Genomic DNA, 23,025 nt, shown 5'->3' with positions numbered 1-23,025 from the left:
CAGCTGGGCACCTGGTGAGAGCTCACTTGGAGGAAGTAAGACAGGAGAGACCCCAGGGTGCAGGCAGTTGGGGTGGAGGGCAGAAGGTCAGCCTTACCTGGGTACTCCTGGGGGGATCCCTGGGGGGATCCGAACAGGCCGAGATGGGATCTGAGGTGGGGCTGGGAAGAGGTCATTGTTGGCAAACACACTCTGGGGTCCAGGCCGGGATGGGATTGGGGGCGCCGAGAAGGAGGCTGCTGCCCCCACGGGCACAGGAATCAGGGGGGGCCCTGGAGTGGAGCCCCTCACCGCTGGGGGCCGGCCGGGGGGGTGTATGCTGGACACCGGTCGGCGCTGTGGAGTGGGGCTGTGAGGAAGGAGAGGCTGTGAGCTACAGATACAGATGGAGTAGGAGCCCCCGCCATGCCACTGTGGCTGCCAGAACTTGAGGTGGGGGCTGGCTGGGGGGGACAGTGCAGGTGCAGTGGGATCCTCCCACCCCAACCTGAGCGCTAGTCCCACCTTCCCTTGCCCTCGGCCCCCAAGGACTCTGGTTGCCCTCTGACCTCATCCCCACAGCCCCCACACGGCCAGACACTTCGCACTCACAGGGCCCCCTCAGGTCTTGGGCCTGGGATCCACCCTCACAGACAAAGACACTTCCAGAGTCCTCCAGATCAGGCCCTAATGCCTCCAGGGGCCGTGGAACCTGCAAGCCCTGTCCAGACACCCAGGCTCCCTCCTGGGCCTCAGCACCTGCTGCCTGCAGGCCTGGGTACGATGTCCTCCCGCTAGGGAACGCCATGGTTCCCCAAGGGCTCTGCAGGGCAGCCCCCTCTGAGGTTCCCTGCCCGACAGCCTCAAGGACAACTCAGGGGCGGCGGCAGCTCTGGCCACGCCTTGCGTTTGCCCCTCCAGAGCCTCCCATCTGCCGTACTCTGTGATTGAGGAGGCTCGTCTCTCTCCTGCGGCTGCTGCCCCTCCAGCCTCTTACCCCGGCTTCCATTTGGGCTGTGCCGACGGAAGGCACCCGCAGAGGCAGGCAGGGTATTCATTCACAAGGTCCTGCCCTAGAGCTGCGGGGCTGGCTGGCCCCCATACCCTTTCTCTCCCTCCTCCGGCCGCAGCAGGGCAGCAGCTCCCACAGTGCCCAGCCCTGGCTGCCACCCCTTCTCCTGCCCACCCTTGGGTTGCGTCCTGTTTCCTGCCAGGACCCTGCAGGACACACAGGAAGGCCAGGAACCTGCGGGCTGAATGCTTGAGGGCAGGGGAACCAGGATTCCGGACCTGTGGCTGCTGGCGCTCTGGAGCCAGGTGTCGTCGACGGGCGGGGGTACGGGCGTGGACACGGTGCTGGTGCTGATGTCGCCGATGATGTTGAGCGCCTCCTTGAGGGCATGGTACATGCGCAGCATGTCGTCCCGCCGCTGCGCCTGGTCGGCCGACTCCTCCATGAGGCTGCTCTGGTCCGCTGAGGAGTATAGGTAGGCCAGAAGCTCGTGGTGGATGAAGGCCTTCGTCTGTGGGCAGGGGTTGGGGAGGGTCAGGCTTGCACATCACCCCAACCCAGAACCCACAGTGATTGCTGAAAAAACGTCTCCCACAGGGCGGGGCCACCCCCAGACTTTTTTGCAATTCTCCTGCCTCAGCCTCCCGAGTAGCTGGGACCACAGGTGCGTGACACCATGCTTGGCTAATTTTTGTAATTTTTGTAGAGATGGGGTTTCACCGTGTGGCCCAGGCTGATTATGAGATTCTTACTCAACTTATTTCTAGTATCTTGCCTCTTCTATTGATATCTTTTCTCCTGTTTTAGCTTATTTATTTATTTCCTTAACCTTGGCAGAATAATCCTGTTATATCTTTTTTTTTTTTTTTTTTTTGAGACGGAGTCTCGCTCTGTCGCCCAGGCTGGAGTGCGGTGACGCGATCTCAGCTCACTGCAACCTCTGCCTCCCAGGTTCGTGCCATTCTCCTGCCTCAGCCTCCCAAGTAGCTGGGACCACAGGCACCTGCCACCATGCCCAGCTAATTTTTTTTGTATTTTTGGTAGAGACGGGGTTTTACCGTGTTAGCCAGGATGGTCTCGATCTCCCGACCTCATGATCCGCCCGCCTCAGCCTCCCAAAGTGCTGGGATGACAGGCGTGATCTACCGTGCCCAGCCTCGTTTTCGTATTTTTAGTAGAGGTGGGGTTTCACCATTTTGGCCAGGCTGGTCTTGAACTCCTGACCTCAAGTGATCCGCCCGCCTTGGCCTCCCAAAGTGCTGGGATTACAGGCCTGAGCCACCGCACTCAGCTGCCTCCTTCTCATTTTTAGTTCTCCACTCACATTGTTGATCATGAGGTGCATGATGGTCTTTGGCATGAGGTCGCGGATGGACTTGTTGATAATGGCCACGTACGAGTCCACCAGGTTGCGAATGGTCTCCACCTGCCGCTCCAGTTGGGGGTCCATGGAGAAGGTGTTCTCCTGGGCCCCATCCTCGTTTTCTGCCTGCGAGCGGGAGGGGAGGTGCTGAGGGGTGACTGTGGCCTGAGGCAAGTCCTGGTTCTCTGGAAACCATCTGCCCTATTGTCCCACCAATAGCTGACCCCAGGCTGGCCCCTGACAGCCCCACTGGTACCAGGTAGGCCTGCCTGCCCCGGGCCAGAGCTGCCCAAACAATGGGGTGACACTGGCTGATGCTGGGGTGGATCCCCTCACCTGGGCATTGGAACATCGTTTTTTGTTTTTTGTTCTTTTTGACACGGTCTTGCTATGTCACCCAGGCTGCAGTGCAGTGGCACAAACACAGCTCACCGCAGCCTCAACCTCCTGGGTACAGCTCAAGTGATCCTCCCACCTCAGCCCCCTGGAGTAGATGGGATTACAGGGGTGCGCCACGACGCCTGCGTATGTTTGTATTTTTTGGAGAGACAGGGTTTTGCAACATTGCCCAGGCTGTTCTCAAACTCCTGGGTTCAAAGGATCTGCCCGCATCGCTTCCCAAAGTGTTGGGATTACAGGTGTGAGCCATCACACCCAACCTTAGGACATTTTATTTTATTTTTGAGATGGAGTCTCGCTCTGTCGCCCAGGCTGGAGTGCAATAGCATGATCTCAGCTCAATGCAACCTCCACCTCCAAGTTTAAGCGATCTCCTGACTCAGCCTCCCGAGTAACTAGAATTACAGGCATGTGCCACCATGCCCGGCTACTTTTTGTAGTTTTAGTAGAGACGGGGTTTCACCATGTTGGCCAGGCTGGTCTCGAACTCCTGAGCTCAAATGATCTGCCTGCCTCAGCCTTCCAAAGTGCTGGGATTACAGGCGCGAACCATCCAGCGTGCCCGGCAAGACATTTTAATATTGGGGCCAAGGGTGGCCATGTTCACTCCACCTCAGGATGGAGGGGAAAACAGAGGAGAACAAAGAAGGCGGTACCCCATCCCCTGCGTGCCCTGGACACTGGCTTCCGTGAGGGAACATTCTGGGCCCTGATGACAAAGTATCTTCAAGTTCTCCTTTGCTTGCTCAAGTGGGCATCTGCTACATGATTTCAGAGACTCCTGGCTAACATGGCCTGAAAATGACCTGTCCTGGGGAAAGCCAGCTCTGCTTCCTCTCCCAGGTGGGGGCCGCTGGGCCGCCGCTGCGCAGGGCGGCTCCTCACCTGGTCCTTCTCAGGGTAGACGCCGGCTCGGAGGAACGAGGCCTTCCAGCTGTCCACGTCCTCCTGGGAGTCACAGGCCAGCTCGATCTGCCGCAGGTCCTTGTAGACGTTTCTGCGGGGGGAGGGAGAGGAGCAGGCTTGACCCTGCCATGGGTCTGGCAGACCACCGGGAGGAGTGGGCTCTAGGGGTCTTTCTGACTGATCAGGAACCCAAACCCAACCCAGGCTTCACCCGGTCATGCCGAGGGATCATGGTGAGTGATGCCTACGCAGAAGATCACTGTGCACTAGCTCGGCAGGTGTCTGTGTTTCTTTATTTCTGTTGGATTAGCTGACTCTTCTCTTTTCCTGGGCCCCCAGAAGTAGGCATGTGACCCTTGACACCCACTGTAGCTGGGAAGCTCCCACTGGGGCATTTTCAGGAAAGCCCAGAGCAGCACTGTCCACCAGAAATTTATTATTATTATTTTTGAGATGGAGTTTCACTCTTGTGGCCCAGGCTGGAGTGCAATGGTGCAATCTTGGCACACCGCAACCTCCACCTTTCAGGTTCAAGGGATTCTCCTGCCTCAGCCTCCCAAGTACCTGGGATTACAGGCATGTGCCACCACACCTGGCTAATTTTTATATTTTTAGTAGAGACAGGGTTTCTCCATGTTGATCAGGCTGGTCTCGAATTCCTGACCTCAGGTGTTTTGCCTACCTCGGCCTCCCAAAGTGCTGGGATTACAGGCATGAACCACCTCGCCCGGCTGTGAGTTTTTTAAAAAAAAATTTTGGCCGGGCACAGGGGCTCATGCCTGTAATCCCAACACTTTGGGAGGCCGAGGCAGGAGGATCAACTGAGGTCAGAAGTTTGAGACCAGCCTGGCCAACATAGTGAAACCCCGTCAATACTAAAATAAAAAAAATTAGCCGGGAGTGGTGACGCATTCCTGTAGTCCCAGCTGCTCGGGAGGCTGAGGCAGAAGAATCACTTAAACCTGGGAGGTAGAGGTTGTAGTGAGCCGAGATTGTGCCACCGTCTCCAGCCTGGGTGACAGAGTGAGACTTCGTGTCAAAACAAAACAAAAAAATTTTTGTAAAGGTTAGGCATGGTGGCTCACACCTGTAATTCTTGCACTTTGGGAGGCTGAGACAGGGGGATTGCTTGAGCTCAGGAGCTGGAGACCAGCCTGAGCAACACAGAAAGATCCCCATATCTACAGAAAATACAAAAATTAGCTGGGCATGGTGGCGTGCACCTGTAGTCCCAGCTACTTGGGAGGCTGAAGTGGGAGGATCACTTAAGCATGGGAGGTGGAGGCTGCAATGAGCTGAGATCACGCCACTGCACTCCAGCCTGGGTGACAGAGCAAGACTCCATCTCAAAAAAAAAAAAAAAAAAAGACCCAGGGTCTCAAAGCTGGGAGATAAATGGAATGGATGCTAAACAATGCTTGCAGATGGTGGTCTATAGGCCAGGCCCCGTGCCACATGCCACGCATGTTTTCCTGTCCCACATGCAGGTGTGGTTGAGACAGCCAAGCTGCCCCCAAAGCCTTTAAGTGAGACTTGGGTTTGTGGTCAGCAAGTGGCTGCCCTAAACGACCTCTGGATGGGGTTGTGAGGGGAGAGGCATGCCCTTGTAACTCCTCCTGTCTTCCTTTCTGCTGCTGCCTGGAACATCATCACAATGGCCGGAGCCTGGGCAGCCATTTTGGGCAAAGAAGTAGAAGTCAGGGTTTTGGGCCAGGCATGGTGGCTCATGCCTGTCATCCCATCACTTTGGGAGGCCAAGGTGGGTGGATCACTTGAGGTCGGGAGTTTGAGACCAGCTTGACCAATATGGAGAACTCTGTCTCTACTAAAAATAAAAAATTATCCAGGCATGGTGGTGGGTGCCTGTAATCCCAGCTACTCGGGAGGCTGAGGCAGGAGAATCGCTTGAACCCAGGAGGCAGAGGTTGCGGTGAGCTGAGATTGACCATTGCACTCCAGCCTGGGCAACAAAAGCGAAACTCTGTTTCAAAAAAAAAAAGAATCAGGATTTCGTGGCAGGACTGTCCTACCGCAGAGCTCGGGTTCTGCACACCAGGTGGAATCCTGAGGAACATGCAGGGCCTGGATCCCGATCCCTGTGGAGCTGCTCCACTTTGCCTGGGATACTAAAGTCTGGACTCGATTTACATAAAAACCCATCAACCATCTATCTTGTTTTTGCAGCTATTACTCTGGGTTTCCTGAACCTGCTCTTAAAAGATGTATCAGGTAATATCATCACCCTCCCTGTAGAGGAGGCACACGGCTCAGGGACCTGGGACAGCTGCCAGGTGCCATACGGCCAGGGGCAAGCCTAGAAGAGCTATGAAGGTTTTCAGGGCCAGCTAGTGGACAAATGGGTCTCAGAGCTTTAGGCCAGCCAGAGCAAAGCAGGAGGGAACCAGGAGACTCAGCTGGAGTTGGTGGGTGTAGCCTAGCAGTAGGCAAGGAGGTGCTGGGGCCAGCAGGGAGGATGTCAGTGCCTGCCTGCGGGTCTCAGGGTACCACCGGGCCTTTGCTGACAGCTAAGCCCTGACTCAGGTGGGCCCTGCTTCCTGGATGAGCGTGATTGTGTTGAGCATGGGAGGAGCCCTCCCGCCAGCCGGGTCTCTTCCTGAGAGCAGTGTCCCTGCTAAAGTCTCCAGCCACTGCTTCATGGGACAGATGTACTGTGAGCTTCCTGGGGCCTCCCATTCTCCAGCTTCAGTCTCCTGGGAGCTCATCTGGTTTCATCCCTTGAAATACTGTCTACACAATGGTGACTGCCCAGTTCACATCCCAGACTGGAGCTCGTTCCTGGACGTCACACTCCTCGATCTATCCAGGTGCCTGCCTGATGCGCCCTCTCCCTTGGATTGGACTAAACGGAGCTCTTGGCTGTCTCCAGGTCTACCCTGCCGCTGCCTTCCCCACCTCGGCCAATGGCAGCAGCCGGGGCAGTGCAGGAGCTCAGGTCCAGGTACTCAGGGTCACCATCGGTGCCTTTCTCTCTCATATCCATGCCCACCAGGGCTCTGCCTGACTCTTCTACCCAGAATCTGCACCCTTCTTCCCTATGGGGTGTGGCCCCATCATCGCCCACTTGGACGAGGCAGTGGCCTTTGCCCTGGTCCCCGGTCTCCCACCCTCTCATACTGTTTCCCTCTCAGCCACCAGAGGGCGCCTAGGAGCACCTGAGCCAGGTCCTGGTTACCCTGTGCTCAGAACTCTCCCATGTTTCCACCTGACTTGGACCCTGCCTTCATCCTGACTTGGTCTCTGCCCAGAGAGGTCACCTCTGACCCAGCACCGGAAGCATCCCAGGCATTTGCTGTTTCTCACCCGACTCCCTTTCTAGAAGGTCGGTCCCAAGGGCAGGGGCTGCTGACAGCCAGGTGCTCAGTGAAGGCTGTGGAGTGTGAATGAGGCCGTTGGTCTTCACCCCGAGCCCTCCCCGGGACCCTGGGGCCCTCACCTCTGCTCCGTGTTGAAGATGGCGAACACGTGCTTGTTGGACATGAAGCCCTTCTCCACGTCACGTATCTTGAGGTTGTCCAGAGGCAGCATGTACTTCTTCTCTTTCTCCTGAGGGTGGACGGAAAAAAGTCACCCTGTGCTGTCCACGTGACAACTCAGGATGCCCCAGGCCAGAGCGTGCAGCGTGCGCCACCACCAGCCCTAGGGGCTTCTCAGTGCTGCTGGTCGCTGCTGTGGATGAGCCCATCTGGCAGCCCCTCCCCGTCCGTCACTCTGTCCCAGCCACGCTGCCCTCCATGATGCTCCCTGAGTATCCCAGGTGGGTTCCTACCCCAGGGCCTTTGGACGACCCAGGCCACTGCCTGATCCAGACACCTGCATGGCTCCCTCTTGCCCTAACTCCACCCATACCTTCCCCACTTCCACCCTCCTTTCCCCTCACACAACACATCACGTATTCTGCGCTTGCTGACCTAGGTGCCTGACTGCCTGTGCTTATTGACCTAGATGGCTGACTGCCACTGGACTGACTCAGTTTCTCCTGTTGAGTTCACTGCTGACATGTGGCTGACTGCATGCGCAACACAACCACCCCTCGCCTTGCGTGGAGTGAGTGGAACTTTTATCTGGGCTCCATCTTTGAAACGAGCGTAGGAGTGAGTTACCTCTGTGATGCCATTTTACAGAGGTGAAGACTGAGGCAGAGAGGAGCAGGGCTGAGATTTCAACCTTGGCCGCTTTAGGACATCTCAGGGCTGGATAGCTGACGCCTGGGCCAGGTGCTGCAGAAGTCTTAGTCCCTTTTTTTATTATTATCATTATCATTATTTTAATAGAGATGGGGTCTCACTATGTTGCCCAGGCTGGTCTTAAACTCCTGGGTTCAAGCGAGCCTCTCGAAGTGCTGGGATTACAGGTGTGCGCCACTGCACCTGGCCCTATCACTTGCTTTCAAAGGTTGGCCCTGTTCAGGAAGCACCAAACAAGTACCGGGCATGGCTGCCCAAAATGCTAGGGGGCAGCTCAGAGGAGCTGGGCCCCTCAGCCAGGGGCAAGGGGCTGGCCAGTCACGGAGCTGGGGATGGCACCCTGGAGCCCCACGCTCACCCAGTGACATGTGTGCCCACCCGCCACAGCAGCAGCTCTTGGGGACCCATGCCATGCACTGCTTCATCTCAGTTCACGGATCCCTCCCAGCTCAGAAAGGGAAGCTGGCTGCCCAAGGCCACATAGCAGGCAGTGCAAGCCACAGCAGGACTTCAGAGGCCAGGTCCCTGTGACCCAAAGCCCAGTCCTCTCCACAGTGCCCCTGGCCTTTCTTCTCCCTGGGCCATCTCTGGAAACTCCTCTCATGTCCCCTCACTGTGCTGCCCCAGCACAAAGCCTAACCTGCATGCCGCCTCCAAGTTTAAGAGCAGCCACAGTGACTGTGGAGAAGGCAGCTGGGGCTCCCTGGCAAGTGGGGGCCGGCTGGGAGTGTCAGGACTCTGCAAGGGGAGCCAGGATGAAGCAGTGGGCTTGGCACATGGGCTCAGTCTCAAGGCGTTAGGAGCTCAGCATGGTTGAGGTGATGCCAGCCCTGCCCTTTCCTGGCCATGTGCCCTTAGGCAAGCCACTTCCACCATCCCCCCATCTGCACCTTGGTTTCCTCATCTGTCCAAGGAGGACGGAGGAGCTCGGTGCCCGCTGCAGAGCTGGTGCCCATGAGCACCCGGGATTTTCTTTGGTTGCTCTTGTGAGTGGCTCCAGAATTAGCCTTCTAGGCAAGGAAGAAGCAGGGCAGAGCATAGGAAGAGGGGCCCAGTGGCTGTGGAGGGAGCAGAGCATAGAAGAGCGGCCCGGTGGCCATGGAGGGAGGGACGCCGCTGCAGACCCAAGGGAGGGAGGGTGTTGAAGAAGGCCTGTACCCCCCATCCCAGGCAAGGCTGGGTAACACAGGGCCTGAGTCCCTCCTGCCTCTCGGGGAAGAGTTTTGGGGGCTTTACAAGGGGCCAGGAGAGGAGGCTCTGCAGAAGCCCTGCCCCCCGCCCGGACGTTTGCCCAAGGGCCTTTGCTGCCCTGACTCTATCGTGTCATGCGGCCGGAAGCTTCCGTCCAGCGGGGCCAAGTAACTGAGTCACAGGCCATTCCAGCTAACGCCACATCTGGAACTGTTTACAGTGCGATTCTGCCCAGAAAGCAGTGGCCGCCTTCCTGGGGCTGCCGGCACGCACACTCGCGCACACACACACGCGCGCGCGCACACACACACACACACACAGAGGCATGTGTGCGCCCCTCCTCCCCACCCCCGACCCCCAGAGAGTCAGACTTTCTCCTGAGCCCAGAAGCCACGATCCCAAACCCTGCCTCCTGCCTCCGCCTCCCCCACTCTTTAGGATTTCCTGAAAACCCAGAACTTTCTCCAGATGCAAGCCGGCCCCAGCCTTGCCACGTCAGAAGGGACAGAGCGGATCGTCTCGGGAGGAGTTGTGGTTTCCCTGGCTGCTCAGAGGTGCTCAGGCGCGGCCTGGCCTGGTGGCTCCGGTGTCTGCCTGGGGGGTGCTGCGGGATGGACAGCCGGCCTCGCCAACCCAGTGTTCAGACTACCTGTTCAGGAGGCTCTCAACGTGTACAGTAGTCTGCACATTGGTTAGGCTGGGCTTGGGTGAGCGGCGCGTCGAGACAGGCCCCCCAAACTCGCCGGCAGGTGAGTGTCATTTTCCACCACCCCGTTTCCCACTGCGGCGAAGCCTGACATAGAAGATTCGAGGGCCTGGGTGGGAGAAGAGGTGCTGGGGAAAGGCAGAGGGAGCCCTGAGGCCGGCCGAGGGGTTGGGGGCCCTGGCCCTATCAGTCCGCCATCCCCACCCCATGGCTATAAACGTCTTCTCGTTTAATCTTTAAATAAAGAGATACCGATGTCTTGCGTCCCACTGAGGCATCTAAGAGGGTGGCCTGATCCTCAGGGGTGGCTGCCACATGTGTGACTCCAAGGGTCCCTGCTGGGATCCTAACTTGGGTGGTGGTAGGGGACAGGTTCCATGGCTACCCCCTCCTGACTAGAGCCTGTTTTGTGTCTGGGGCGCACACAGGGCCCCTTTCACAGGTCGGCTGTTTCTCATTACGGCCGGTGCCCGGCCCTTCTCACACCGCTGCTCCAGACTCCAATCTGGGGCTCCACAGGAGGGTCGGGGGCTCTGGCTTTCAACCCTGAGATGTGAGGAAAACACGAAGGGCCCCTCATGTGAGAGAAGAGATCTGAAAACTAGACTTGCAGTGCTGCCAGGCAGAGAGCCGGCAGGGTAAGGTTCAGGCCCAGAGGCTCCTCCAGGGCTCGCCGCCCCAGGCCTGGCACGCCCACCCAGGGGACCCTGGAAGGTCCCCACAGCCCTAAGCTGAAAGGCAGGGGACCAGCTCTCAGCCGGCCCGACAGGCCACACACCACAGCGCAGGCTGCTTTCTGACTGCAAGGCGGAAAGAGGGGAGGAAAGTGAAGGGCACCCCACCCCACCCCGGCCATTTTGAGGAGCCATCCGATCCGGACATGTGAGTTCCTAGAGGAGCGTGAGGCAGGGAGAAGACTGCAGACCACGCCTGGCCCCACACTCCTCCCACATCCCAACCCCATGAGGTTCGCTGGATCTGAGGTTCTGGAAGGTTCCACAGGGACCCCAGAAATGCTTGCATGGTGGCTCAGCAGACTCCACCACCCTGGGTTAAGAAACAGCACCCCAGAGTCCAGCAGAGGCCTCAGGGCTCCTGAGGCTTCAGGAACATTCCAGAGATGAGCGTCTGGCCTTGTGTGGCGTGGGATGACCCTTTCACCCCAGCGCCCTCGGTCAAGGGGACATCAGGCCTGGGCTGTGGCGGAGATGTCTGGATGTCGGGCTGGGGTGTCCCTCAGGTCAGGGAGCATGGGCCTGCAGACGGGCACAGGAGAAGCGTCCACCCCAGAGGGGACCCTCCCCCACTCCCCGACGTGGGGCAAGTCACTGCTCAGAGCCTTAGACGGGGGTGACCACAGAGCCACCCAAATGGCAAGCGTGAGGGTTTCCTCACGGGGAGCAGGGTTCTCCTCAGGTGTGGCCTCAGTGGGCTCTTAGCCAATGAGCCCAGCACAGAGCAGGGGTTCACAGCCACGAGGCCCTCCTCTCTTTGCTCCTTCCTGGGGCCAGCTGGGGCCCTCCAACCTGCCTTCTCTCTAAGCCTGGAACTTCCAAGCCAAGTCCTGCCTGTCCTGGGGCTGAGGTGGCTGCCAGCAAGCCCCCAGTCGGGGGTACTCCCAAAGGGCATTCCCTCAAACCCAAGGGGAAGACAGCCAGGCAGGGTGGCTCCAGGGGCCTCAGGCAACCCCAGCCTCTCCACTGAGGTTGCCTGGACTGAGCTGGTGGCTGTGCCATCCCAGGGACCATAGGGACTGGCCAGCTGGCCCTGCACCTGACACAGCCTCCAGCTCCTCCTCTGTGAACTAGGGGTAGGTGGGTAGGTTCCCTCCTACAGAGAGGAGCTGGGAGGACTTGATACTGGTAGCCACCAGGACAAAACCTGGGACACATGCGGTGAGCCAAGCACAGTGCTGGGCTCAAGTATCAGAACTCCCCCACTGGCTCCTGCAGTCCAGAGGGGACAGGCCACAGTCCTGTGGGGAGACGAGACACGAAGGGTTGATGCCACTCAATCGATATCCTGGTGAATTCTGGGTGTCAAGCCCCAGCTGTCATGCTCAGAAACAACCAATATCCACTTCCTTCTTAGAAAGTGCTAGAACTATTAGCCGGACTCACAGTTCCCACACACAGAGGCCCTTCTTTCCCTTCTTCGGGCTGCTAGAAGCTACATGGTGATGGGCATGGGGCAGCCATTTTAAACTATGAAGGGAGCCCTGTGTTAAGGTGGCAACAGGAGAGGCAGAGCCAGGCCCTGGACAGCCTCGCAGCACAGGATCACCAAGCTCACTGAGACGTGAGCAAGAAAGAGACTTCATCTCTTTAAGTGCCTTCGTTTTGGGCCTCTATTACAGACGCAAATCCACTGCCCACGTAACACAGCCATGGCTCACAGGACAGCCTGCAGTCTTCTCCCGGAGCAACCGGGACACTGAGAGAAACACAGCTCCCTTTGCCAGGGACTCTTGAAAGCCAACCTGGACCTCATCAGAGTAGCAACAAGCTGTCACACAGAAGTGGCTTCCCTTCCAGGCCACTAAGCCATGGTTATGTCAGGAGAATTAAGCAAGAAATGGGTTGATCAGGGCCATAAAAAAGAATGAGATCCTGTCATTTGCAGCCGCATGAATGGAACTGGAAGCCATTATGTGAAGTGAAATAAGCCAGGCACAAAAAGACAAATCTTGCATGTTGTCATTCATATGTGGGAGGTAAAAAAAAGGTAGAAGAGGGGATCTCACAGAGGTGGAGAGTAGAAGGATAAATACTAGAGGCTGGGAAAGGTAGGGATAGGTAAGGGGTAAAGAGAGGTGGGCTAATGGGTACAAACATACAGTTGGAGAAAAGGCATTAACTTCTATTGTTCAACAGCAGAGTAGGGTGACCGCAGTTAAGACTATAGTTAACAATTGTCTGGTGTTTTTTTTTTTTTTTTTTTGAGATAGAGTTTCATTCTTGTTGCCCAGGCTGGAGTGCAATAACACAATCTCGGCTCGCCGCAACCTGTGCCTCCCGGGTTCAAGCGATTCTCCCACCTCAGCTTCCCAAGTAGCTGGGATTACTGGTATGCGCCACCATGCCAGGCTAATTTTGTATTTTTAGTAGAGATGGGGTTTCTCCATGTTGGTCAGGCTGGTCTCGAACTCCTGACCTCAGGTGATCCACCCGCCTTGGCCTCCCAAAGTGCTGGGATTAAAGGCGTGAGCCACCACGCCCAGCCTATTTTTTTTTTTTTTTTTTTCAGACGGAGTCTCTCACTCTGTCACCCAGGCTGGAGTGCAGTGGTGCGATCACAGCTCACTACAGCCTCCATCTCCTGGGCTCAAGTGACTGACCCTCCCACTTCAGTCTCCTGGGTAGCTGGGACTACAAGAATTCGCCACCATGCCCAGCTAATTTTTTTTGTTTTAAGAGACAGGGTAATGCTATGTTGCTCAAACTGGTCTTGAACGCCTGAACTCAGGCCATCCTCCCACCTCGGCCTCCCAAAGTGCTGGGATTCTAGGCCTGAGGCACCGTGCCCGGCCTTGTATATTTCATAGTAGTTAGAAGAGAGGACCTGAACTGTTCTGAACACAGGGAAATGAGGAATTCCAAAGTGACAGTCACCACAAACAGCCTGCCGTGAGCACTACATACTCTGTGCATCTAATAAAACATCACAGGGACCCCATAAATATGTCAAACATTATGTATCTTTTTTTACACAGGACAATCAGGAGGGATGCTGGGTCAGCGTGGAGAGCAGGGGCCGGTCAGCAGTGTCCTTGCTCGAGGCCTGCCCCCTCACTCACAGTGAACGAGTCCCTCCCATGACTCAGCACTCAACACTGCTCCCTGCAGTCACCATCACCCAGGGGCCTCTCCACTTCCTTCCCATAATGACGAGCATGTGGGGATCGTTCTGCACACTGTGGCCAAGCACCGCACAGTGGGCAGGGACCATTCTAGCCCACTTCGCAGATAGAAAAACCGAGGCCCAGAGAGGCAAAGGGCCTGACTGAGCCTGTAAGTGATGGAGCCCCTGGAGGCTGGTTTCATGCCTGAGCCCCTGACCCTTAGGCATGGTCTCTTCTCTTGAGCACGGGGCAGTCACAGTGGCACTGGAGGCCAGGGCCTATTTCTAGCCTGCCAGTGACTCTGTTACCCGCCATCTCCCTTTTGCACTCTAGGAGCTGGCCCCACGGGGGCCAGCTATAATGTGAGTCTTTTGGCACACGGTGGCTGCTCTCCAGCCCTGGGTTATGGTTGTGTTTTGTTTGTTTGTTTGCTTGCTTGCTTGCTTGAGACAGAGTCTCGCTCTGTTGCCCAGGCTAGAGTGCAATGGCACAATCTCGGCTCACTGCAACCTCTGCCTCCTGGGTTCAAGCGATTCTCCTGCCTCAGCCTCCTGAGTAGCTGCGATTACAGGCACGTGCCACCACTCCTGGCTAATTTTTGTATTTTTAGTAGAGACAGGGTTTCATCATGTTGGTCAGGCTGATCTCGAACTCCTGACCTCGTGATCCGCCTGCCTTGGCCTCCCAAAGTGCTGGGATTATAAGCAGGAGCCACTGTGCGCGGCAGGTTATGGTCCTAGTGGTGACTCTGGGGCCGAGTGGCACAGTGACTGAATGAATTCTGCCCAGAGGGAGCGCCCACCCGCTCTTCCCTGGCTGCCCCACGTCCCCCAGCAGCCCTGCTCCCACCTGCCACTCACCTCCTCATCCTTGTACCAGGACAGCGACTCTGCAGTCAGCACAAACCAGTACTCCTTGGAGCCCCCCTTCATCAGGCTGATGTTGTTGATGGTCAACCAGCCCCTGCGGATCACCTGGGGGGAAGCGCGCAGCTTAGCGGAGAACCTCGCTCCGCGCCCCAGCCATCCCCCAGCGCAGCAGCCACGCCCACAGGTCAGTGGGAAGCCGGGAACTGCGATAGACACCTCCAGCCCCGAAGCCCAGGAAACCCAGTTCCACCCTGTGCCAAGCATGTCCAGCTGGAAACCAACATGGGGTGCCACCTGGGCAGGTGGGCAGATTCACTGGGTCAGGAGCTGATGGGGGACAGAGTCACGGAGGCCTGACGGAAAGGGGTCCACAGGAGGAGTCCCTGGGGCTTGTGTGTGGGGTTGTGGCAAATGAAATGTGACATCTGAGGAACTGCACTTGTTTGCGTGAGATAAGCTTCCAAGGGTGGCATCCACACAGAGGGCTAGGGTCAAAGGTGTGAGCCCAGGGGCCCTCTCCAAGCACACTGAAGGAGCGCGGCTCATGTCCCAAGCTGGCTGCAAGCATGGTGGTCGTCCTTTTTACTGACACATCAGGGTTCTGGGCTGGGAGACCCCATGGATGGGGATCGTGTGGCTGTAGGTGTCATCTGAGTGGGGGTCAGAACCCAGGCCTGTTCAGGGACTCACCTGACAGCTAACGGCAGGCAGCCTGGGGGCTGTGCTCCCACGCTCCCTGGCCGCTGGAGGCATGTGTGGGCCAGAGCTCCCCACCCCGCTCAGGACAGGGGCCCTGGGAACTGCGGGAAGCATACAGAGGCACGCACAGAGCGGCCTGGGACCCAGGCACTGACAGACTTGGCCAAGCTACAAAGGGTGGGCTGAGCATGGCCACGGACAGCTGCGAAGGGCTAGCGTGCGCCCCCTGGGGCAGGGCATGGCAGGGCATGGCACGACAGGAGTGCCAGAGATGGGGTCTCCAGGAATCCGTCTGGGGCCCAGATGCTGTCCTAGTCAGGGGCAGTCCTCTGGAGGGGCTTCACACGGACTACCCCGACCCACCCCAGGCCTGTCATTCTGAACAGGGCCACCAGCCCACAGTTCCGGTGGCTCCTTGGTGGCTGGATGTGAGTGCTAAGCCCCAGGTGGCCATGAAGACAGAGGTGGCTAAAGAGTACCCAGGGACCCCTGGACCATGCAGAAGTCACTGCCCAGGCTGGGGACAGCATGAGATGCCACCGGGTGCCCCTTGTTAAGGCCAAGGGTACGGACTTCTCCCTCCGTGGGATGAGCAGACAGGACTCTCACAGTTGTTTGGAGCAGGCAGTGACCCCTGGCATCTGGCCATTCACAGGCTGCCTGGTGGTGGGTGAGGGGGCTGAGGCCAGCAGCCCTGTGAGGTCACAGCATCCCCTCTGGGAGTGCAGTGACGAGCTCTTCCTGGTCTGCCCAGGAGGTCCTGGTGTTAGCATCAGGCCTGGCATTCTGGGAATGCCGCCATTCACCCGGGGGAGCGGGGTGGGTGCACTGCCTTGTCTCAGTCCAGGGCTGGGCACAGAACGAGTGCTTAGTAGGCCCTGGTTCCGTGACTGAATGACAACCAGGTGAGGGAAAACAGGGAGATAGGCTGTCAGCGCTCCCCCAGAGAAATGTGAGGCCTCCATACTCCTAGGCCTGGCCCGGATCCCAAGGAGAGGGATGTGCCCGCGCACCCCTCAGTGGCCTGGCTCTCCTGCCTCCAGCCGGGCTTAGTGTTGCTCAGAGCTGGAGGACAGGGCCCATGCTACGCTTTGGGGTACATGGCCACAGGGCCAGGGCACTGATCGGGGCCATGCTGGGGATGGCACACCGAGCCTCGGGGCAGGAGGTCTGGCAGAAGCCCTGAGGTGCCCTTCTCCGCATGGGTTCAGAGACAAAATCCCACCCCAGGGAGCTGCGAGCTGTGGGTGGCGAACACAGGCACCGTCAGCCGTCCACAACTTGTGACCCAGAGAAAAGGGAGGGGCCAGGCCTCAGCAGAAAGTCAGGTTTGCATCCAAGGGACACATCCCAATGGGACTGGGCTTAGAAGGAAGTGGGGGTGGGAGAGACAGAAGAGGCTGCAGGCCGTCGCGGGCTGGGGTGCACAGTGACAGGCAGGCAGGCACATGGGGCGGCATGGGCGGCAGGGCAGGCAGGGGGTGGCAGAGCAGGGATCCCCTGGCAGGCTGCTCCAGCCTCTTTCCTGGGTGAGGGTCCTGCCCCGAGTCTCCCGGGTAGAGATGGAAACCACAGCTGGGAGACCCAGAGGCCACGGCCACACTCATGACAGGGCTGGGCTATGTGGCCTCTGGTAGGAAAAGAGGAACACCTAACCTCTTGGGGTGCAAGGGAGAAGCAGGTTCCTGGCCTTGGCCTGTCAAATTCAAGGGGACTGGGGGAAATACGTGAGGAACCTGAAAACCACAAGCCCAAGGCCAACTGATTCCTCCCGTCACTGCCCCCACCCATGGCCGTATCTGCACCACCCAGGCCCTGGGAGCAGCAAGGCCCTGGCATAAGATCGGCTCAGCTACAAGAAAGACCCTGGGATTGCCAGAAGATCCCTGCTAGAGGGCAGTGGCAGGGATGACCAGTGCCTTGGTGGCTGGCAGTGGGAGAATGTCCAGCAAAAGTAAGCCCCTGCTAGGACTGGAGGCCCAGACTGTGCTGTCCAAGTGTGAGAGCCGGGCTGAGGCCAGCTGCCTAGAGGCAAGCTCCTTGAACTGGGCTCAGCTCTCAGATATGAGTAGCAGGCTGCTTCCCACTGGGCTGGGCTGGACTGGGTCTCACGCCCATCTCACGCCCCACACTGAGCCCCAGCTGAGGGCTGTGCACAAAGGAAGGAGGTGTTACCCACAGCAGGGACGGACAGCAAATATGATTCATCTTGGGGGCCATGTCAATCGACTGGTACGAGATACCTGGAGCACTGTGGTGAGAATTCTGAGCGTGGCAGGAAACGGTGCTAGGATCAATTAGTGTTGCCTGTCACAGGCAAAGGATAGGAGAAAGGGATAAGTGCAACAGAAGAGTCTCATCAATTTATCCGGAGGACAAGAGGCAGCATCTAGGAAAGGGGCTCCTGATTGACTAGTCATGCCTGCCATGCGTAGAGAAGACGGTATCATATGGGGAAAAAAACAATACCTTGATAACTTAGCCACATCTGCTATAGAACAGGAATGCTGGCAAGTTTATTTGGAAAGAACGCCAGGATTGATTAGCAATGTCTGCCATGGGCATGTGCTAGAGGAGCGGCATAAGGCAAAGAATGCTATATCAACTAGCCATGTCTGCCATGGGCGCAAGAGGGGAAGATTTCTGCCATGTGGAAAAATATGCTCTGATCCATGAGTGACATCTGCATAGGAGAGAGAAGGAGGAGGGGCAGTGCCAAGAATGAATTCTGGTCTGGCTTAAGCGAGATCTTCCACAGTCAGGGATATGAGGGGAGGCAGGGGCAGTGTGTAAGTATTTGCCACCCCTGACCTACAGGAAACCAGGAAAACCTGCCAGGAACTGGCTGCAGGAGTGTGCCTTCAAGGGTGGCGGTTCAGTTAGTGCCTGTGTGAGTCAACTTAAACCCAGGGCAACGCGCAGTCCAGCGCCGGCTGCGGCATGGGGTTTCTAGGTTAGCTTGATTTTTAGTATTTTTGTTATTTGGAGGGGATGGGGAACAGGGAATGTTAAGGGGTGGGCGGGGTCTCCATCACCACTAGATTCTCTAACGTTTGCTACCACACTAGGCATGTACTTACCAGGATCTCCCCCTTTGAATATGCAAAGTTAGGGTTGTGGGTGAATCAGGGAAGAGCAGGCAGAGGAAAAGAGATGGAAGGGACGTGAAGGGGACAAAGAAAAAGCAGGAAAAGCACAAAAACAGGAGAAGAGAAGATCAGGGGAAAAAACAGCAAAAGAAAAAAAATTACATGCTATTAATCATATTCATGGTGTTAATATTTAATTCATTATCATCTCAAGAAACAAAAAAGCAACAACATATGTATTACCTACAGCAAGCGCAAAAATAAATCATGCAATGGTTACGTTCCTCCTTCCAGTAGGCTCTATGATCGTGCAAGGTACACGGTGGAGTCCCCGCCCCCACCCCTGCCCAGTGGGGAGAAGGGAGGGACATAGGCGAAATTTTGCAAAGATTATGGGTTTCCTTTTTTTTCCTTTTTTTGAGATGGAGTCTCGCTCGGCCACCCAGGCCAGATTGCAGTGGTGCGATCTCGGCTCACCATAACCACCATCTCCTGGGTTCAAGTGAATCTCCTGTCTCAGTCTACTCAGTAGCTGGAATTACAGGCACCCACCATCATGCCTGGCTAATTTTTTGTATTTTAGTAGAGATGGGATTTCACCATGTTGGCCAGGCTGGTCTCTAACTCTTTTTTTGTTTTTGTTTTTTTTTTTGAGATGGAATCTCACTCTGTTTTCCAGGCTGGAGTGCAGTGGCACAATCTCGGCTCACTGCAAGCTCTGCCTCCTGGGTTCACGCCATTCTCCTGCCTCATCCTCCCGAGTAGCTGGGACTACAGGCGCCCGCCACCACGCCCAGCTAATTTTTGTATTTTTAGTAGAGATGGGTTTTTGCCATGTTAGCCAGGCTGGTCTCAAACTCCTGAGCTCAGGCAATCCACCCGCCTCGGCCTCCTAAAGTGCTGGAATTACAGGTGCGAGCCATTGTGCCCGGCCTATTATTAATTTTTAAGGCGAGGTTGCATTGTATTGCCCTGGATGGTCATGAACTGCTGGGCTCAAGTGATCCTCCCGCCTTGGCCTCCTAAGTAGCTGGGGTGATAGGCATGAGCCACCACACCCAGCTCATTTTTAAATATTATTTGTAGAGACAGGGTCTTTCTGTGTTGCCCAGGCTGGTCTTAAACTCCTAGCCTCAAGTGATCCTCCCACCTCAGCCTCCCAACATGCTGGCATTACAGGCGTGAACTACCATGCCCAGCCAAGAGTCAAGTTCTAACTCTGGCCTTGGATGGCACATACGGTCTTTTGGGTGGGTAAAATGTGCCCACTAGGCCCTGCCAGAGTGTCGGCTCTTAGACCATCTCCCAGAAGTGTCTATTCCTAAGTGCCCTCCAGAGGCCGAGAGAGCATATGGCCTGGTACTGAGGCTGTGGGGGCGCTTTCCACAGGCTGAGCTCCATCCCTGGGGCTGGGCTGTCATTTAGTGTCCTCCCACCCCCCAGGGTAGAGTGGCAGGCTGCAGAGGGGTGTGCTACCTGATTGGGGATGGCTCTCTTCTTGTTCAGCTGCGTGCTCCTCTGCTGGGCACTGAAATCAAAGAACAGACAGGGTTCATGTGGACAGGATGCTGAGGGGGAAGAAGGGCAAGAGGCGCATGTGGCCATTCTCTCCCTGGGGACCAAGTGAGCAGGCAGAGGCAGAGGCAGAGAGAAGCCCCCTGCACACAAGGAGCTGCACAAGGGCAACGGCCTGGGCACACGGAACAAGAAAATGTATCTGGTTCGATTGAGGCTTCTTAGGCCCTCAGCTCAGCCGACTTACTAAAGTGTTGGTTACTTCCAGATGTCACTAGGATCCCGGAGTTTCTAAGAGGAATTGTGAGAAGGTGTTGCCTAAGATGAGTGCAGTGGCGCAATCACAGCTCACTGCAGCCTTGACCTCCCGGGCTCAAGTAACTCCCCTGCCTCAGTCTCCCGGGTAGCTGGAACCAAAGGTGCACACCACCATGCTCAGCTAATTTTTGATTTTTCGTAGAGATGAGGTTTCGCTATGTTGCCCAGGCTGGTCTTAAATTCCTAGACTCAAGGGATCCACCCGGCTCCACCTCCCAAAGTGCTGGGATTACTGGCATGAGCCACTGCGCCCGGCCCTTCTTCCTACTCTTCTCATGATTTGATCCCAACACCAGCCTGTAAGTGGCTCTAACCACAGAGCCATCCAGTCCTAGACATCAGAGTGTGGGACAGCTGCTGGCCATGAAACGGCACGTATCTTGCACGACTCCTGACCCAAATTTAGAGGACATCCAAGGTCGACAGGGAGTGTTTCTATAAGGTTCCTATGCAGCCACAATCCCAGATCTTTTTTCTTCTTTATCCACTTAGGAATAGATACTCCTGGCTAGTTCATGCCAGCATAGACAAAACTCACTATATTTTATATGAGGATACCTACTCCACCACCTTACGGTTCTAATATATTTTCCACTCTGACAATCATATGATCACTTGCAAACAACGTACATCTCCTGTAACTTATCAATCACATTTTCTTTTCTTATTGCTTTGGCTGAAACTTGCAGAACAATATGGAGAAGCAAATCAGCTTGGTCACTTTCCTTTCCTGACTACCTTGGGGGTTTTGTTTTAAAGTGTAAGTTGGCTATAGGATAAGGGAGAAAGTAGGCTTCTGTTTTTAGATCAGAAAAGGCTGGAAAACTAAGAACAAAGGCAGAATTTTATCCAATGTTATTCCCAACATTCAATAAGTTTATTATAGGGCTTCTCATCTGGGCTGTTTATTATTTATTTTTGAGACAGAGTCTCACTCTGTCACCCAGGCTGGAGAGCCCTGGTGTGATCATGACTCACTACCTTGACTTCCCAGGCTCAGGTCATTCTCCCACCTCAACCTCCTGAGTAGCTGAGATTACGCACCACCATCACGCCCAGTTAATTTTTGTATTTTTTTAGAGACAGGGTTTTACCATGTTGCCCAGGCTGGTCTCAAACTCCTGGGCTCCAGCGATCCACCCACCTTGGCCTCCTGCAAAGTGCTGGGATTACAGGCATGAGCCACTGCGCCAGGCCTGGGCCCTGTTTATAATATTTTATTTGGAGGGTAATGGGAAGTCCAGAACATCCAAGCACAAGAAGGATTTTGATCAGCAGCATCTGAAGGAGGTGGCACTGAGCTGAGCCAACCTTCACAGTGATGGCTGGGTGACAAGTGATGTCCCAGAGGTGCTTTTCCTAAGGGTCTCCTGGCTCCCACCCTTGCCAGGGCTCCCTCAAATAGCAGCCCACAAGGTGGCCCCTCTCCTGAGCCTGGACCTAATCGGAAGCATCCTGGTGTCTTGGGGGAAAATCCAGAATCCTCCCCTGGACCTGCAGGGCCCTCCTGATGACAGGGCCTGGCCTCTGGCTCTCTTACCTCCACCTGCCTGGTCTTGTAGCCATCCTTCCCTAGGTTCAATTCTCTGGGGTGCCCCCTGCATCACCTGACTTCTTCAGGAAGATCTCTCCAGGCCACATCCCTGGCTCCCCTTTCCCACAGCCTATCCCCTACCCTCTCTTCCTACTCTCATCGTCCTTGTGACACTTTGCTTAAAGACTCCACCTCCCCAGCCTGCAGGCTCTGAAACAGCAGGGGCTACAGCTGGTGCGGTCAAGGTCCTGGCCCGGAGGCCCAACGCTGGCCCTGGCTCTTCAGCACCCCATAGCTCTTCAGCGGGCCCCAGGGACGTCCCACCCAGGGCTGGGGCCACCCGGCCAGGGCGTACCCGTTCACACACCAGGGCAAAGGCACACAGCAGGCAATACCCACCAGGTCACCAGCTGCTCAGTATAGTAACAGCTGGGGTAAGTGGGAAGGCCCAGGAATCCAGAGGAAAGAGTGGAGTGGTCAAAGGAAAAACAGGAGAGATTGTGAGAAGGAACTGTGGATGAAGTGTGAGAAGCAGAGACATCAAGGTGAGGAAAACAGCAGCAAACCAAAGATGGGGACCAGCGCTGTGAGCCCATACACACCTGTCAGCCGGGAGCACAGGGCTGGGGGCTGCCTCCCACAGGCAGGGGAGGCCCAGTCAGGGCCCTCAGCTCATCTCTAGGAGGGGTTCTGATGAGGCCCTCATTCCTTTCTTTGCCTTCCTCCTTTCTCCCCACCTACCTGGTGCCCAGCACAGAACAGGTCCTCAATCAGCTTTGTCAGGTGCACCAATAAACGTTCTATCCGGTAACTACATAGCCTGAGATTTGGCTCTAGAGGCCCTCCCCTAGGAAGCCTGCCTGGCCCGTCAAGGCAAGGCCCAACAGCCGCCCTCTGGACCTCGACAGGCCCCGCATGGCCCCACCCAGCACACTACGCTGTAACGGCCTGTGTCCCTGTTGGTTCCCTGCATGGGGCCTTCCTCTGAGGGTGGGGAGCTGGGTGTGGGTTTGCCCACTGCTCTGTCACAGGGCCTCGCGAGAGGGCATACCAGCGGCACCATCCAGCCCGCCTCAGGCAGGAAGGCCTGCGTGAGCCTCCCCAACCATCTGAGTGAGGCCCAGGCGCGCAGGGGGACTGAAGGAATCGGCGGGTGATGCCTGAGACCACTAGCACTGATAGCGACATCCTGCTGAAATCAGAGCTCCCTGATCTGGGCCCTCATCTAGGTGCCATGGAAAGTTCTGGTTTAAATCTACAGTGTACGCCTTGAAGCGAGGGAGACCCCAGGCAGCAGTTCCCAAAGAGCAGCTTCTGGAGCCCTGAGCCCATGAGATGCTGTCCATGAAGGGGCAGAGTCTGGGAAAAGCTGCCCACTGGTCGCTAAAGGCTCTGACAA

The 23,025-nt window shown here is 56.5% G+C and overlaps 1 protein-coding gene across 8 annotated transcripts in view; it reads right to left on the bottom strand.

The window, feature by feature from the left end:
• Nucleotides 1-23,025, bottom strand: part of DNM2 (dynamin 2) — a 106,484-nt gene that overhangs the window by 2,133 nt on the left and 81,326 nt on the right. For 5 of the 8 annotated variants that reach the window (XM_025366076.1, XM_025366068.1, XM_025366070.1 and 2 more), the window contains exons 13-20: nucleotides 19,736-19,787; nucleotides 18,251-18,262; nucleotides 14,463-14,576; nucleotides 7,114-7,223; nucleotides 3,639-3,750; nucleotides 2,316-2,480; nucleotides 1,270-1,502; nucleotides 98-349 (exon numbers count right to left, since the gene is read on the bottom strand). In XM_025366076.1, the coding sequence (XP_025221861.1) occupies nucleotides 98-349; nucleotides 1,270-1,502; nucleotides 2,316-2,480; nucleotides 3,639-3,750; nucleotides 7,114-7,223; nucleotides 14,463-14,576; nucleotides 18,251-18,262; nucleotides 19,736-19,787 (1,050 nt within the window). The remainder of the gene's footprint in view (nucleotides 1-97; nucleotides 350-1,269; nucleotides 1,503-2,315; nucleotides 2,481-3,638; nucleotides 3,751-7,113; nucleotides 7,224-14,462; nucleotides 14,577-18,250; nucleotides 18,263-19,735; nucleotides 19,788-23,025) is intronic. The other 3 variants (XM_025366073.1, XM_025366074.1, XM_025366075.1) reach the window with 1 other exon arrangement.

This window comes from Theropithecus gelada, chromosome 19 (genome assembly GCF_003255815.1).
Source record: "Theropithecus gelada isolate Dixy chromosome 19, Tgel_1.0, whole genome shotgun sequence".
NCBI lineage: Eukaryota > Metazoa > Chordata > Mammalia > Primates > Cercopithecidae > Theropithecus > Theropithecus gelada.
This window is presented reverse-complemented; position numbering and strand designations above follow the sequence as displayed.